The sequence below is a fragment of the Gastrolobium bilobum genome, unplaced genomic scaffold (assembly GCF_033153095.1).
Source record: "Gastrolobium bilobum isolate Gb01-03AN ecotype WA unplaced genomic scaffold, APGP_CSIRO_Gbil_v1 utg5722, whole genome shotgun sequence".
Classification (NCBI taxonomy): domain Eukaryota; kingdom Viridiplantae; phylum Streptophyta; class Magnoliopsida; order Fabales; family Fabaceae; genus Gastrolobium; species Gastrolobium bilobum.
In genome coordinates this window covers 79,829-96,816 of record NW_026896284.1, presented here as the reverse complement: position 1 = coordinate 96,816, position 16,988 = coordinate 79,829, and the positions used below count along the sequence as shown (strand labels likewise).

General features: G+C 34.6%; 2 protein-coding genes across 3 annotated transcripts; both read left to right on the top strand.

The window, feature by feature from the left end:
* The first annotated feature begins 1,215 nt into the window (after positions 1–1,215).
* Positions 1,216–7,599, top strand: LOC133298615 (thylakoid membrane protein TERC, chloroplastic). Of its 2 annotated transcripts, XR_009749830.1 has the most exons (15): positions 1,216–1,489; positions 1,622–1,675; positions 1,783–1,904; positions 2,009–2,085; positions 2,425–2,512; positions 2,677–2,757; positions 2,864–2,920; positions 3,985–4,066; positions 4,745–4,794; positions 5,004–5,060; positions 5,145–5,223; positions 5,630–5,688; positions 6,771–6,828; positions 6,907–7,216; positions 7,311–7,599. XR_009749830.1 is itself a non-coding variant. In XM_061497942.1 (14 exons), the coding sequence occupies exons 1-14, from the start codon at positions 1,279–1,281 to the stop codon at positions 6,996–6,998; spliced, it is 1,167 nt and encodes a 388-aa protein (XP_061353926.1). In that variant the 5' UTR covers positions 1,216–1,278; the 3' UTR covers positions 6,999–7,257. The 2 variants fall into 2 exon arrangements, 1 of the variants encoding a protein (XP_061353926.1); XM_061497942.1 differs by lacking the exon at positions 7,311–7,599 and having other exon boundaries at positions 6,907–7,257.
* Positions 7,600–7,735: 136 nt separating this feature from the next.
* Positions 7,736–10,297, top strand: LOC133298618 (glutathione S-transferase L3-like). Its single transcript, XM_061497944.1, has 10 exons — positions 7,736–7,888; positions 7,990–8,064; positions 8,162–8,222; positions 8,419–8,505; positions 8,819–8,917; positions 8,998–9,100; positions 9,182–9,258; positions 9,451–9,558; positions 9,828–9,908; positions 10,015–10,297. The coding sequence occupies exons 1-10, from the start codon at positions 7,878–7,880 to the stop codon at positions 10,024–10,026; spliced, it is 714 nt and encodes a 237-aa protein (XP_061353928.1). The 5' UTR covers positions 7,736–7,877; the 3' UTR covers positions 10,027–10,297.
* The last annotated feature ends 6,691 nt before the right edge of the window (positions 10,298–16,988 follow it).

Sequence of the window (16,988 nt, the reverse complement as noted above, 5' to 3'; positions counted from 1 at the left end):
ATATGTAGGGCATGATTCTTTGATTTTCGTCAATCAACGATTATTATTTATTGGGAATTAATAATTAATTAATAAGATTGATTGCAGAAATTATAATTGATTGACAGAAATCAACAGTTAAGATTTGATGTCAAATTTCAAAGTTTAATGCCCATGTCAAAGGATCCTTCCCCTAATGTTGGACATCTCTGTTTTCGGATTTGGTGTCAAATTATAACACTCATTTATTCTCATACAATAATTATTACTCATTTGTTCTGTTCCGAAGATGGAGATGTCTAGTTAAATATTAATATATTTATATTGGATATAGGTGCTCTCTCATAAGTATTAGATATCTCAAAATATAACATATCACTGTATATTATAAATAAATCATTAGCCATTGGATGATGTGTATGCACAATAACAATATAATAGTAGATAGATAAAAAAATGTTCATACCTATAAGTTTAACATTTATCTATAGAGTTTTGTAGTTAAATTTTGAACTTTTGGATGCTTTTTTGGGAGGCCATGTCCAGATTTATAGCTGTTACACTAAAATTAAAAGAAGGAGGATATTTGTACTACCAAAAATTTTCACTACCAACTTATTATCAATCTAATCATCATGGGATCAAAGAGAGAATTCTAAAAAATTTCTTAAGAGAGAGAAAATGTTGATCAAATGGTGATTAGATAGGTAGTAAGTTTATAGTGGAAAATTTTAATAGTAAAAATATCCCTCCTCAAATTAAAATCCTTGATTTGTATTTTTCTTTAGAGTAAATACCCTTTTGGGTCCCTAACAAAAAACATGGTTCCCACTTTAGTCCCTTACAAAAATAAATTAAAAGTGGATCCATTTTAGTCCTTTTGAGGGACTAATATAAGTCTTTTTTGAATTTGTGAGGGATCACGATTTCAACTAAATGGGTCCACTTTGAATTTGTTAGGGACTAACTGATTAATTTATTTTTATAAGGGACTAAAATTGGGACCGTATTTTTTGTTAGGGATCCAAAAAGATATTTAGTATTTTCTTTATTTACCTTAATTTTCTTTTTCCATTGTCTTTTCTTGGAACTCATAGAATATTGGTCTCGGGTCCATAACAATAAGTGATAAGAAACACAACAGATTTTTCAACTTTTCCCTAGTTTTTATATAGGTATGCTCATCTTTTCTTATGTGTGTTTAAGTAGGTCAAACATAACTCAGACCACACAACTTATCTTATAATTCTGGCGCTAACAAAACGGTGGGAGTAAGAGGATCAGTTGCTTATATTCCAAATGCGCTCGCTCTCTCTTTATATATTCCCAAAACGGTGGTGTTTTACCACCGCACAGAACAGCTCACGAGTTATGGGATTGGCCTCCATTGTTAACGGTGGCGTCCAAATTCCATTCAACTTAGATCGCCGCGTGCTCAGGGTTTCACCTTCACCTTCCAAATGCTCTCAACTCCACTTTCTTCACCATCCTATCTCTTCCTTTTCCTCAGGTCTCTCTCTCTCTCTCTCTCTCTCTCTCTCTCTCTCTCTGTCTCTCTCTCTCTCACTACTATGCTATTTGTTCTTTCTCCTTACGAGTTTTTTTTTATATTCTTTTTTTAATTTTATTGCGTGTGTGGCAGTGTATCATTATCGTCGTCCTCACCGTGTTCCGGTTCTATGCTCCAGACGAATTGGTGAGTTGGAGGCTATGCTATTCAGTTCTAATGCTTCTATTTTATATATATATATATATTTTAAATTTATATGTATCATTATAAATGGTAGTTGGATGAATCTGCAGAAGTAAAGAGGATTAGTGTTCAACCAAGTGATGACAGTAACGAAATTGAGAAATGTCGTACTCAGGAAGAATCTCTGGGAAATGAAACTTACAGCTCCTCTGTTCAAACTGTAGCCTTATGGGTGGGAAAATGAAAAATCTTTGCTGACTATGGTTTTAGTGCTTTCCTTTTATATTTTTCTTTGCTTGTTTAGATTTACATCAATTTAGTTATGATTTCTTATAGGTCTGCACTGCAGTGGCATTTGGTGTCGGTTTGGGTGTTAAAGAAGGTTTTGGCAAGGCATCCGAATTCTTTGCTGGGTATGCAGACTAATTTCATTTTATATTATCAACTAGAAAGTCAGTCCAATTTTACAGTGCTACAATAACCAATGTTCTCGATGAGTCAAAGTCAATATTCACACAACCACATCCTATTTTTCTATTTGGCCTTAGAGTAGTATATCACCAAGAGCACGGAGTAGTGGTAAAGTTGCTCTCGTGTGACATAAAGGTTATGTGTTCGAATACAAGTAATAACCTCTTTGCAAATAGGGTAAATCTGTATACACACGCCACCTTCGCAAGTCGGGATTTGTTTTCATTTTGTCGAACTTTGTACTACTGGGATATTGACCTTGACCTTTGTGCACTTTTTAGATACATATTGGAGCAAAGTCTTTCCGTAGATAATCTCTTTGTCTTTGTTCTAATATTCAAATACTTCAAAGTGCCAACTTCGTATCAGGTGATGTATATACCTTCTTGCCAAGGGTAAACAATGAGCAATTTCAACTTTATGATTTAACAAGTTCTTGATACTGAAGTTTTTAATATTGTGTTAACGAATAAAAAAACAGTCTGAGAGCAAATAATTGATTAACTTTCATTTACTTCTTATTGTACTTACAGAACCGTGTACTTTCCTATGGTATTGCTGGTGCAGTTGTCTTTCGCCTGACAATAATACTTCTTGGAACAGCCACCCTTCAGGTGTGTTTCATGATGGATATCATATTTTGCATTTTCTTAATTTTTTTGGGTAAAAGCTTCACTTTTTTGCTGATCAACCTATCTTTTTTACTATGATAATGTTTAGAGGTTTGAGGCAGTCAACCTTCTATTGGCAGCAATATTACTATACTCATCATTTAAGGTGAAGATTCACAATTTCCAACTTTTAAATTCCTCATATTTTCTTCATATAACACCTTCGAATTCATATTTGTCAAGGAAACAATGATTCTTTGAGCTCAAGATATTTGGTGAAGGCACATGAATGCTTTCGTATACCTAACATCCCGCTCATGCTACTTTGTGCTCAAAGCATGGCCAACGAATTTTCTCATTTTATCTAATGTTGAAGTTTATTTAATTATGAAGGAATGAGAGTCTTGAGGATGAAACTCTTAACTACCAGGTCAAAGAGGCTTTTATACAATATTATGAACCAATCATTCTAAGCTTTTAGATGTGTTGAGATATATAGTCCCACATTGGCTGTATGAGCCAACTAATGTGGAGTTTATAAGGCCTTGGGAACTCCCACCCTTTGAGCTAGTTTTTGGGGTGGTGTATCCCAAGGTTCTTTACATGGTATCAGAGCCTCGTGTCCCGGGTTCAAAACCTCGCCGCCCCCCACTTTCTCTTGTGGAATTTCTTAGCACAGGTAAGATGGGCCTGTTGCATCATCGACTCTTCAAGCCCAATGGGCTCTCGTGTGAGGGGGCGTGTTGAGATATATAGTCCCACATTGATTGTATGAGCCAACTAATGTGGAGTTTATAAGGCCTTAGGCACTCCCACTCTTTGAGCTAGCTTTTGGGATGGTGTATCCCAAGGTTCTTTACATGGTATCAGAGCCTCATGTCCCGGGTTCAAACCTCGCCGCCCCCCACTTTCTCTTGTGGAATTTCTTAGCACATGTAGGCTGGACCTGTTGCATCATCCACTCTTCAAGCCCAATGGGCTTTTGTGTGAGGGGGCGTGTTGAGATATATAGTCCCACATTGGTTGTATGAGCAACTAATGTGGAGTTTATAAGGCCTTGGGCACTCCCACCCTTTGAGCTAGCTTTTGGGGTGGTGTATCCCAAGGTTCTTTACAAGATGGAAGCACTCGAATGATTTTATCTCCCTGACAATATCATAGGAAGTTCATACTTGTGGTATTTTCTATGGACCGGCATTAATCACGATGTGTTTCTTGTTTTATGAATAGTTATTTGCCAGTGAAGAAGATGAGTCTGACTTATCTGATAACTTTGTGGTGAAGACATGCAGGAAATTTATCCCTATAACAAGTAATGTTCTCTAATCATGATTATTTCTTTCCCTTTTCCTAGTTGGAGATTTGCTGCTGTTTACTGGGGTATTTTGAGTTTGAATATGGATTCTTACTCTTTGAAACAATCGAATTGAAGGATATAGTAGAAAACATAGTCTGAATTAATTAAAATATAAAATGAATGTTTTAAGTAAAAATGGCTGAATCAAAGCTTAATTGGATGATGGTTTAGGAATCTGTAGTTTTTCCTTTTCTCATGGAATTTTCTGTGTATATGTGTGCCTATAAGTGCAACTCATGTTGTTTGGTACACAGAATAATTTTGATTTCATGAGTATTCTCTCATAGAATTTGGACTGCTTCCTCTATAGCCTGCGGCACAATAGATGCTGACTTGCTCTATGTTGAATTTTGGATATAGGTATATCCCATTGTAGCTTCCTTTTAGTTTAAGCTGGAGTATTTTTATATTGGCCTGATCTCTGTTCCTTTGTGGAATGCTTGATTAGAATACATATATACACACAGGTCTACCTAGATGCCTACATATATGTTACCATGGGTGTGATGGGGGAAAAATATATTGTTGGCTTATACATATTTCACTTGGCATGTGATTGTTTGCATTGAGCTTATTCAAGTTGTGCTGAGTGATCTTATTGTCCCAAATCTTACTCTGATAAAATTGTTGCAGCACATTATGATGGAAATCGGTTCATAACAAATCAGGATGGGATGTGGAAAGTAAGTTATTGATGAGTGTCAGTTATAAATTGAAATTATTTCCTTATTGTGTTGATTCAATCAATTGTAATATTTCCACAGCACAAATGCATTGAACTTTTCGTTGGATTAGCATTTGATGTTTTCTTGTCAATAATTAAAAAGTTTTTTTTTAATGAATTAAATTAGTTTTAACTTGATTTCTAACAGGGATCAAACATTTTGGGCAGGCCACCCCTTTGCTTCTTACTGTAGCAGTTATTGAGCTCAGTGACATTGCATTTGCAGTAGGTTTTTCTCATCCCCCTATTGTATGTGCCATTTTCTAATTAATTTGCCATGGGAATGTTGACATGAGATTTTTCTTATAGGTTGACTCAATACCTGCAGTTTTTGGTGTAACACGAGATCCATTTGTAGTCTTTACTTCTAACCTTTTTGCAATTTTGGGTAAGTTCTGTTGCCTCTGTTTCTCGTGATGTAATACTAGTATATCTGAATTTGATTTCTTCAATGTTTTAGAATTGGAATTTGTGTTCTTTAAAGTCACGGTGTACTTGACACCTGAAAAGCATACAAGTACAGTTCTGGTTTTACGGTTCATCCATTTGCTTGTGGAACACATTGTAATAAATAATTTTATAACGCAGAATTTGTTGCAAAGAAGTGGTTCTTTTGTAAACTTATTTCTCTACTTCTTCACTATCACGCGGAGTTTGAGAGGCAGGATTAATTTATTCTTGTTACGATCTCAGATCAGATGTGTTTCTGCACAACAGTAGTCGATGCTTTTCCTTAAATATTTATTTGTATTTGAATAAGCAATAAATAAACAGCTGTTATTTATCAAATGTAGGTTTAAGGTCACTTTATTCAATAATTTCCGGGGGTATGTCAGAGTTGAAGTACTTACAGGTAAATCCTAACTTGGTCTGTTTTGATATATGTTGGTTGCTGCATAATTTTCTGCTGTTTATATGTCTATACTCTATCCTTTAAAATAACCATCTGTGTTTTACCTTTTGAGTCTTGAACTATGGTTCTGTTATCACTTATCATTGCTGTTTTGCTTTGACTTCCTGCTTATTTAGAAGTTTGCTACTTCATCTTAAATTGTGGTTCAAAATGTACAAATGCTCTTTCTGTTAGGAGCAGAATTATTACAGGAAAATAGACATCTTTTTGTGGACTGACTGGAAAACAGAAACTTTAGAAAGATATATGGATTATGTTCGTTTGTCAAAGTGGGACCCAACCAATTTTTCATAATTCAACTGTAGTGGGGTTTCATGTCGATTGCACATCTACATCTTAAATGCAATATTGTTATTCAATTCCTTTTCTGAAACCAAATTTCTGGAAGTCCATTTGACATACATCATTGACAATCTAAAATTTTTGTTGATTATTGTGAAAGGCTGTGGTTCAAAGGTGTTACTGTGTTAGTTGGTTTGAATTGTGATTATTAGTGGTTCTATGTGAATAATCCTGGAAACGAATTGACCACCAAGCATATGGATAACTGGCAAGGGGTTGTTCAAGCTTAACCAATGTCGAGTTTGAGCCCTGGGTACGCACTTTTGTTAAAAACTTAGTATGAGAGCTTTGGCACCCTTGTGGTCCTATCGGCTCGACCGGATTAATCGATTAATTGAAACGAATTGTGATTGGTTTGTAATGTCTATATTGTTCATATATACATCTTGTATTTTATTTTAACTTTTATCGTTAGGGCATCCCAGTAATTTCTTTGGATTTAATGATAAATAAGAACTTGTTGTAACCCTATGTTTTCTTTCTTCTTTACATATACTATTACTCATGGTAGTACCATTGCTCTTATTTTTTAAGTATAATTTCTCTGCAACTAGAATTTCATTTTTCTTCTTATTCAGGATAATACATACTGAATATTCATTGATGTGATATCTTAAATTGCTTCTGTTTGCTTATGCTTCCATCCATGTCATTGATATATACATTTTTGGTCTTGTTAGCCGTCCATTGCGGTTGTTCTCGGATTTATTGGGTCTAAGATGATCCTGGACTACTTTGGTGGGTATACATTACTTATCCATTTACCAATTTATATACAATCCACTGTACTTGAATTTTCACATCTCATTCCTACAGGAATCCATGTTTCAACGGAGGCATCTCTTGGTTTTGTAGCCTCAAGTCTCACCATTGGAGTGCTATTAAGTCTGGCTAAGAAGTCTGACTAGCTTAAAAAGTAAATTCCAACTTGGGATGGATTGAGCTCTATATGATTGCATATACTTACCAAGCAATGGCACCATCCTCCTCCCCCGTTCCTTCTATTATCTTGTAAACCTTGTAGAAAGAATGATTTGATTTGATTCGTTGGTGTCAATTGCCAATTGAGGAGTCATTTGTAGCCTGTGCTATGGCTCAAGTTGATGCTAAACGCCAAAGAATAATTGTAAATTCCTTGTTTAACTGATTTTTTTTTAATTATAAATTATGTTTTTGTGTTTTCATGTGAAAATATATTAATTTTTATTATTATTACACAGAAAGTGCCAACATTTGGTATCACATCCAAGTTTTATGAATCCGCACCCGTGTCAGCAATCAAACTACAAATTCAGCGAAGAAAGTATAAATGTTTTTTAAGTGGTAGTAAAATCTATTATTGAAAAGTTCGGTAGGACTAAACACATAATTCTAAGTTTGATGTTGAAATTTATGTGTAAATAAAAACATTACTTTGAAGAGTTTTTTTTTTTTTTTTTCTTTCTTTAGTGCATGAACCTTTTGGTAATATTAGAGGGCTCAAGCAGCCCAAAAAAAAACAAAGAAAAGATTACACAGAAAGATTATGCAAAGAACCAGTAACCTGATCATGAATGAACCTAGCCACTTTACCAACTAGGTTAAGATAATTTTAGAAAAATAAAATATTTATGCTTCTTTTAATAATAATTTTAGTGGTATTCTAGTATTCTCGATACGCGTCATTGCTGATGAAACGACTCGGTGGTACGAGGTTCTATAAAAAGCCAATTGGCTTGTATGTAGACACAACACTATTCTTATTGAGATTAGCTCTCAAGCATTAGTTTCGGAGAAGAACACGATCAATGGCTACTGTGTAAGAAAATTCTTCATTTTCTCACTTCGTTTGTGATCCTTTTGTTGTTGTATGAACAAATGTTCATCTTCTCTAACGCTCTCTTTTTGTAACTATCATAGAGGCGTGCAAGGAGTTCGTCCACCATCGTTAACTTCCACCTCCGACCCACCACCTCTTTTTGATGGAACCACCAGGTTCCTTCTCACACTCCGAAATTCACCTTGTTTTCTATGGTTTTGCTTCAAAGTTAACATACCCATGACCTTATTTATTTATTTATTTATTTATTAGGTTGTACATCAATTATAGTTGCCCCTATGCACAGCGTGCATGGATCGCTAGGGATTACAAGGTTGTTTCTTCGTTCTGTCCTCTTAAATGAATGATCTATTCACATGTTGCATGTCTTTTTATATTCGCTTTGCTTTTTCAGATATAGCGTCTCATTTTATTAATTTTTATTTGCTAACTTCTATGTGTATGTTTGTTTTGATCTTATTTTATTCTTTTTGTCGTATTTTTCTTTTACCTATTTGGTTAAACTACAGGGGCTACAAGACAAGATCAAATTGGTTCCTATCGACCTTCAAAACAGGCCTGCTTGGTATAAGGAGAAAGTCTACCCTGAAAATAAGGTGTGTAACTTAGATAATAAATTGGGAAATGGATGATCTCATGTGACAAGAGAATTTATTAAATTGAAAAGTTCACCAATGTTCCTGTCGTTTGTTTCAGAATTATCTATACTCCTGTGATTTTTTTTATCACATATGTCACTGTGCTTTTTAAAACATAAAAAATCACAGATAATAAAAAACATACTTTTTTGCAAATTATAGGGACTCTCATGTAATCTTATCTCACATGAGAGAATTCATTAAATTGGTTGCTAGTGAGCTAATTTGATTCTCCCAGTTGATCATGAATTTCTTCTCCTATTATAAATAGGTGCCATCCTTGGAGCACAATGGCAAGGTATATGGAGAAAGTCTTGATTTGATCAAATATATAGATGCCAACTTCGAAGGGACATCTCTGGTTCCCAGTGTAAGAACTGCACCATCGTGGCCTTTCATCTCTTTTCAATAGTTAGGATGAACTAATGATGTTAAGTGAACTTCTTCTAGGATCCTGCCAAGAAAGAGTTCGGTGAGCAATTGATATCCCATGTTGATACATTCACCAGAGACCTGTACACTTCATTGAAAGGGGATCCTGTAAAAGAAGCCAGTAAGTAAAATATTTAATTTATAAATAGAGGAAAGTTTTCTTAAAATATAAAATCGGCCTTTAATTGGTAATTTTGATCAGGTCCTTCTTTTGAATACTTGGAGAATGCTCTTGGTAAATTTGATGATGGCCCATTCTTTCTTGGTCAATTCAGTTTGGTAAGTTGAGTTCAATTCAATAGTCCTGAAAATTTCCTTTTGAATTTGCTGCCTTTCAGGCAGATTTCTGATGTTCGTCATGATGCATCTGTTGAAAGAAAGTAGTCATAACTTGAATAAAAAATAGTGTCTGATAATATCAATGACTATATCTTTTCTTTCATATAATTTGTAAATGCCTGTGATGATTAGGTGGATATTGCCTATATTCCATTTGTTGAAAGATTCCAAATTGTCTTTGCTGAGGTTTTCAAGCATGACATCACTGAAGGAAGGCCTAAACTTGCAGCATGGCTCGAGGTACACTAGAACCAGTTCTGCGTAAAATTTCTTCCTTAGTTTATGGAAATCGCACCAGCTTGCATTCATTGAATTCACCATAATCATCAATATGAACTTTTAGCAAATTTCTCCATTTACTTTGCAAGTGGTAACAGATTGTTCCACTTGAACTTGGTCACAATCTCATGGCTTCGATAAGAAGCCTAACTACTAAGTTACTAACAGCTTCAGACACACTGGTTACAAAAGAGATATTCATTTGTGAGTGAAATATGTTCCTTTTGCAGGAGTTGAACAAGATTGATGCTTATAAACAGACAAGAGTCGATCCTCAGGAAGTAGTTGATCTTTTCAAGAAACGTTTTCTGGTACTAGATAATATGAATCTTTTACTATTGATTTTGAAGAATGGTGATTGGTTTCTGCATGTTCCTCTTTGCTACTTGTTAAAACTTTTGCATTTCTACTCTACAGCCTCAACAGTAAACGTTGGATTACACGGGGCTTCTTCTAAGATGTAAAGTGTGGCCAATAAAGCGTCATTTCTATTAATGGGATGCTTCTTCTGTCAAATGTTGGTGTCTCTACCTACTAGAGTTGCAGGATAGGTTAATGTCGCAATGATGTTCATTTTCCAGCTTGTTTGTTTGATGTCATAATAATGTTTATGTACCAGCTTGTGATCACTGATCAGTGTGGTATTATGCTACTTTGACGTATATTGATGTTTATGTATTAAACTTTAGTATTTCTAGTATCCGTGAGTTGTAAGAAAAGGTTTGTTTGTGTGAAAATTAAACATGGTCGTGAAAAGTTGTGTTGAAAGCATTTTCTAATGATCAATGCATTGAACGGTAGAAGACTATTTGACGTCCATCACTTTAGTAATTTTAATTAACATTAAACCCTTATGGGAAAAGTGTTTCTCATACAGAGAGAGAAAATTATCTGTGCAAAATCTAAAATGAAGTCGTTTGTGTTACTCAAGGAGGAACTCTAAGGGAGCGTTTGGTTCAGGAAAATTTTTTAGAATAGTAGGGAAATGAGATAAATAGAGAAATGATTGGAAAGATAGATAAACTGAGATAGGTAGAAAAATGTAAAAAAAAGTTGTTTGGTGAAAAAAAAATTTACTTGGGAAAATTAGATAACTTTATGAAATCAACAGTGCATTAAAAGTTAGATAATCGGTTTTTCGAAAAATCTCACTTTCAAATTGGGTTTCTAAACATTGCGGATATCTATGTTTCTCATAAATCCAGACAAATTGGATAGATGGGTTTTTGGTGAAAAACGTTGAAACAAACATGGTATTTCTAAAAGCCATACTTGAGAAAGATAGATATCCGCTGAAAAGCTCCCAACCAAACACCACCCAAAAAATTAACTCGTGTTTAAAATTTCTGGTAAAATTCCTCAAACTTCTTCTGGTATGCATGATACGATTGAAGGTCAATTTTTTAATAGAAAATTTTACAAATTGGTAATATTATGATGCACATTCGTAATGTGTGCACTTTCATAAAATGTTTAGTACGGTTTTATAAATATCTAAATGTAAATTAATAATTTATAATGTTTTGATCTACCACTAAAGGTGACAATATGGGTTGAGCTCGGCGGGTCAACCCTCTAAAACGGGGCGGATTGGGTTGAGATTTTCAACCCACCAACCCACTTCAACCCGCCCCGCTTAGAAGTGGGTCAAAATGGGTTTAACCCGCCGCGGGCGGGTTGACCCGCTGGGTTATAAATTTTTTTTTTTTTACAATTAGGTAGTATTTTATTTGTTATTAAATTTTTGTGATATCAATTTTATTTTATCTTAGTACTTTCTAGAAAAAAAAAAGAATAATAATTTTATTTATGACAGATGTTATCTATATATGGAGACAAATGAGTTCCTAAAGAATGTTTGACAAATATTAGTATACATTTAAGATTGAGACTGAAAAAATTAAGAGATGTGTGAAATAAAATAAAATAATATTAGAAAAATTCATAAAATATAATTTATTTTTGAATTTTAATTATAATTGGCGGGTTGGTGGTTGACCCGCCAACCCACCATAAAACGGGGTGGGTTCATTTTTCCAGCCCATATTTAATGGCGGGCCAACCCGCCCCACCCCGTTTTTGGCGGGTTGGTGGCGGGGCGGGGCGGACCAACCCAAATTGCCACCCCTATTTACCACGTACCTCTTTTTTGAGGGGTTATTGTTTCTTATATTGTAGGAATTTATTTTCTATATACATATAGAAGTGCATGAGACCCATGTAGGCCCGTAAGAAGAAGAGAGAAAAAAAAATATGGACTTCACATATTTTTATATAGGGTTTTCATTTTATCCTTTAACATAACACAACAAACTTTCCTACACTCACAATATTTTGTGGGGCCCACACTTTTTAAAACAAAAAAATAAATAAAAAATTAAGGCACGCAAAACGAATCTCTATAACATTACACAATCACTTTTCCTACAACATAACTCTTATAAAACCCTTGTATATATCTTTAGAAAATAAATTTATCTACTACAACATGAAAAATATTAATTAAGAGCTTATTTGAGTTAGACTGTGGGTGGATTTCAACTTTTGTTATAAATTTTGGCAATATAACAATTAATTTGAACGAGTTTTTGCCTAAAATGAATTGATTTTCAAATATTTAAATTTTTTACTTTTTTAGTGATTTAAATTTAAATTTCCACCCTAGTATTTTCACTCTTTTTCACATGTTCTAGATCCACTTTCTCAAATTCGCCAAGTAGATTTTGTACCTTACAAATAGTTAGCCACAAGGGTCCTTTTGGCTTGGTAGGCCCCCCTTATATGTGATGCGACGAGTTGCGAGTCATTGAAGATGGTGATGTGCTCGACTCTAAGTTTCCTTGCTTGAATAAGCCCAATAATTAATGCCTTATATTCCGCCGGATTATTGCTTGTTGGGAAGTCAAGGATTATCGAATGCTCCACAACTACTCCTTATGGGTTCTCAATAATTATTCCAATCTTGCTTCCTTTCACATTAGAGGATTTGTACACGTATAGTTTCTAGGGACTTACATCTTCTGGGTTGTATAATGACCCTCACCGATAAATCTTTATTATAAAGATTTAATTTGATGATTTGGATGCTAAATATGTGTTTAGAATGTGATTTAGTATAGTCTCGCACTTTTCACGAAAATCTCGTAAATAGTGATTTTTGCCGGGTATTTTGTACCGCTGTTTAAGCAACCGGTAGAGACCAGAAATGAATAAATGATGTGATAAGTGTTGGAGGTTAAGAGTTTGAGAGAGAAGGGTTCAGAGGTGCTTAAAGTATTACACCTTGAGACATCAAAGTTTGGAATGCTCAACAGTGTTACCTCCAGCTTAGGAAACCCTAGATATAATACAAGCTATTGGGCTCCAGCCCATATGGACCCAAAATAACCATGCTTTCACCTATTGGGCTTATATGTGAACATACTATTATTGATTATACTATTAATATATCCAACAATCTCCTCCTATGTTCACCATATAGCACAATCCAATAGAGTGATCAATATAATGTTCAAACAAATATGAATCATTCATATCCAGTCCAAGACAATTAACTCGGATCAATCAAAGAGTTTTAATGGTAAAATATTAAACTCAATCGTCATTTTCAATCTAAATAAATAAATCATCATTATCATGAATCTGTTCTGAGACCAACATACCAAAGTAAATATTTAGAGTTTTAGATTCAATCTAAACTCATCCAAATCCCAACATCCAAAAGAAGTCTCAAAATCAGTTCTCAATCAACAATGTTCATAAATTAAAGATAGCAAAATGTAAGTCTCAAATAAATGGACTCCATCAAAATGGGCAATAGCGGGTGAACTGTCAAGTCCCCACATACTCTAAATGATATATTCATTCATCAAGGAGGTGATCTTAGTCAAGATCCCTCTCATTAAGCTCTCCTCCATCTCTGCCATCCTCTGTAGAATATCAAGTATGAATTTCATATTATTATGAATCCAATCAGTTGAATAATCTACCAAAGATGTCTAGTTCTACTAAAAGGACTTAGCATCATATAATCAGGCAAAGAAGAACATATATTAATGTCATAAAGCATCGCAATATTATGTTCATAAGCATCAAGCCAGTTTCATAAATTATGAACAAGGCCTAAATAGTTTATTTTGCAAACAGCCATCAACTTAAGTTTATTTGTAAGAGAATAACTATTGTCTAGTTTCAATGAACAAAATCAATAGTCAAGTTACTTACAATAACCTAGTCATGTGATGTCAAGTTTCAATTAAGAACATGACCCATAGGCTTCTTATGCAAACAACTATTTCAATGTTTCAATTTGGAATGTCACAATTACTGATTCCTCAAAGTCAAATAATCTAGCATCAAGTTTGGAATGAGATAATTTAACCAAAAGGATGGTCCAACCAGGTTGGATTGTATCATCAAGTTTGGAATGACACAAGTTTCCCAAGTAGAACCTTTGAATCAGGTTTAAGTTATCTTCATCAAGTTTGGAATGAGACAACTTACCCTTTTCAAATTAATCAGCAACTATGAACATCGATGAAACATATAAATAGTGCTTATCATTTTGGCCAACAAAAGAAAGATTCGATAATTCAAAACACACAATTAAAAGGTAAGTAAATGGTAATTAAGACTTATCTATATAGTCTTTAACCTCATTTCCCCCACTGTTTTGAATAATCGATCTTTAGGCATAACTTTTGTGAGAGCATTAGCCAAGTTATCCTTTGATCTCACATCGATCAAGGTGATAACTCCTTATTTTCTCAGATAATTCAACAACGCATGTCTCAATCTTATATATCTTCTCTTTAAGTTAAAGAGAGCATTTCTAACAACTTGGACAGCTGCTTGATTATCACAAAATAGGCTTAAATAATTAATCTTTAGCTGAGTCAAAGAATATCCATAATCAGATTCTTTATCCACTTTGCCTCTTCGCCGGCTAAGGCTAAAGCAAAAAAGTTCTGATTCCATAGACGACAATGCAATAAAAGTCTGTCTTTTGGATTTCCAAGTAATAGCAGTTCCACCCAAAGTGAATGCATATCCACTGATGAACTTACTATTTCTAATTTTTGAACACCATGACGTATCAGAATATCTATCCACAATTGAAGGATAACCAGAGTAGTGTAGAGCATAATCTTTAGTACCTTTAAGATATCGCATCAGCCTATCGAGGGCATCCCAATGCTCTTTACTAAAATTACTAGTGAAATGACTCAGCATGCCAACTGTAAAGGCTATGTCAGGTCTAGTGCAACTTGCAACATATATGAGACTACTAGTCAGTCTTGAATATTTTAACTGATCCACGCTGGTTCCTTCATGAGGACTCAGTCTTTTATTATAATCACATGGTGTCTCACTCAGTTTGCACTCACTGTATCCCCAGGTAGAAAGTAGCTACTCAATATAATGAGTCTGGCTAAGGGAGATAACTTGCCTATCAAAGCTTACTTTCATACCAAGAATGGTATTTGCAATACCAAGATCTCTCATGTCAAATTCTTTAGCTAAATTAGCTTTTATGTCATTCACTACAGAATGATCAAAACCAAGAATTAACATGTCATCCATTAGTTGTCTTTACATCCATTTCATGCACTACATAGTGTTCAATAGATGTCAAAGCAAGAAGAATTCTTATAGTTGATAGATAACACACAGGTGAGTCGACATCAAAATAGTCTACTTCACTTTATTGTCTATAGCCTTTAGCTACTAAATGTGCTTTATATCTAGCTATCGATCCATCACTATTCAGTTTCTTCTTCAGTACCAACTTACAGCCTATAGCCTTAGCCCTTTCGGCAAATTGACTAGCTGTCAAGTAAAATTCTGCAACAGAGAGCTCATTTCATCATCTATGGCTTCTGTCCAGAGATTCCCTAAATCTCATTGTTTCCTGATAGAAGAATGGATCATCCTCTAGATGGTAAGTGACAAAGTCCTCGCCAAAGTCTTTGGGAACTTTCTCTCTCTCTCTCTCTCTCGTAGATACTCTAACTGGAACTGATTCAACAGCCAGTTGTGTGGGGTAAGTGTCAGAAGGGCTTGCTTCAGATTCTATAGGAGATTCATAAACCATATCTGTAGATCCGGAAACACTCAAGCTATGATCTTTGATAAACTTATTCTCAAAGAATTCTGCATCTCTGGATTCTATCACCGCATTTGTGGATAGATCCAAAAATCTATTTGCAGCACTGTCTTCTGCACTTCCTAGATATACACAAGTAATGGTTTTAGGTCCCACCTTAGGTCTCTTAGGATCTTGTATTCTTACATAAGAAATACATCCCCAAGTCTTAATAGTATCATATCTACAAGAGCGCTTATGCCATATCTCATAAGGAGTCATAGACAACTTAGAGTGTGGCAACCTGTTCAGGATGTGATTGGCAGTTAGAACTGCTTCTCCCCATTAGGAGGAAGGCATGCCAGCTGTAAGTAACAGAGTTTAACATTTCAGTTAATGTCCTATTCTTGCACTCAGCAACACCATTTGATTGAGGCGAGTAAGGAGCAGTGGTTTCAAGTATTATGCCCTCAGAAGCGCAAAATTCCTTGAACCCTGTCATTGTGTACTCTCCTCCTCTATCACTCCTAAACCTCTTATTTTTCAAGTTGAGTTGATTTTCTACTCTTGACTTAAAAATCTAGAACCTTTCAAAAAACATCATCTTTCGATTTCAACAAATAGACATGACAATATCTAGAAAAATCGTCTACGAATGTTATTAAATACTTCTGACCACCTCTAGCAATATAATTTCTAAAGTCACAAAGGTCAAAATGTATCAGATCAAGAAGTTGTGTGCTTTTAGAAACTGACTTAAAAGGTTTTCTAGTGATCTTAGTTTGTGCACATACTTCACATTTGTCAAATCGAATAGAAGCATTTAATAGAGTATCAAGAGTTTTAGCTAGATGTTGCATTTTCTTGTAGCTCACATGTCCAAGTCTATTATGTAACAACTTTGGATCAATTAAAGTTGAACTCACATGGTTTATGCTCACAGTATCTAAACTCAATCTATACATACCATTAATCATGAATGTGCAACCAAAATAACAAGAGTTAACAAATAAAGTTACTCTACCATTCATAGTTGAGAAAGGCATACAAGCTTTATCAAGCAAAGATATAAATTTTCTTTTAAGTAAAAGTACTACTCTAACTTGTTTTATAGTTAGTTATTTACTTGAAGAAAGCACCAAATTTGCAGTTCCAACATGAGTCACATCTGTCTCATTACCACTGCAATTTTCCACTGTGTCTTTCATTTCTATGACCTTAGTGAGTAAATTTCTATCATTTGTAGTATGACAGGTAGCACCGGTCTCCAACCACCACTCAAAAGAGACACTGGCCTTTCCATTAT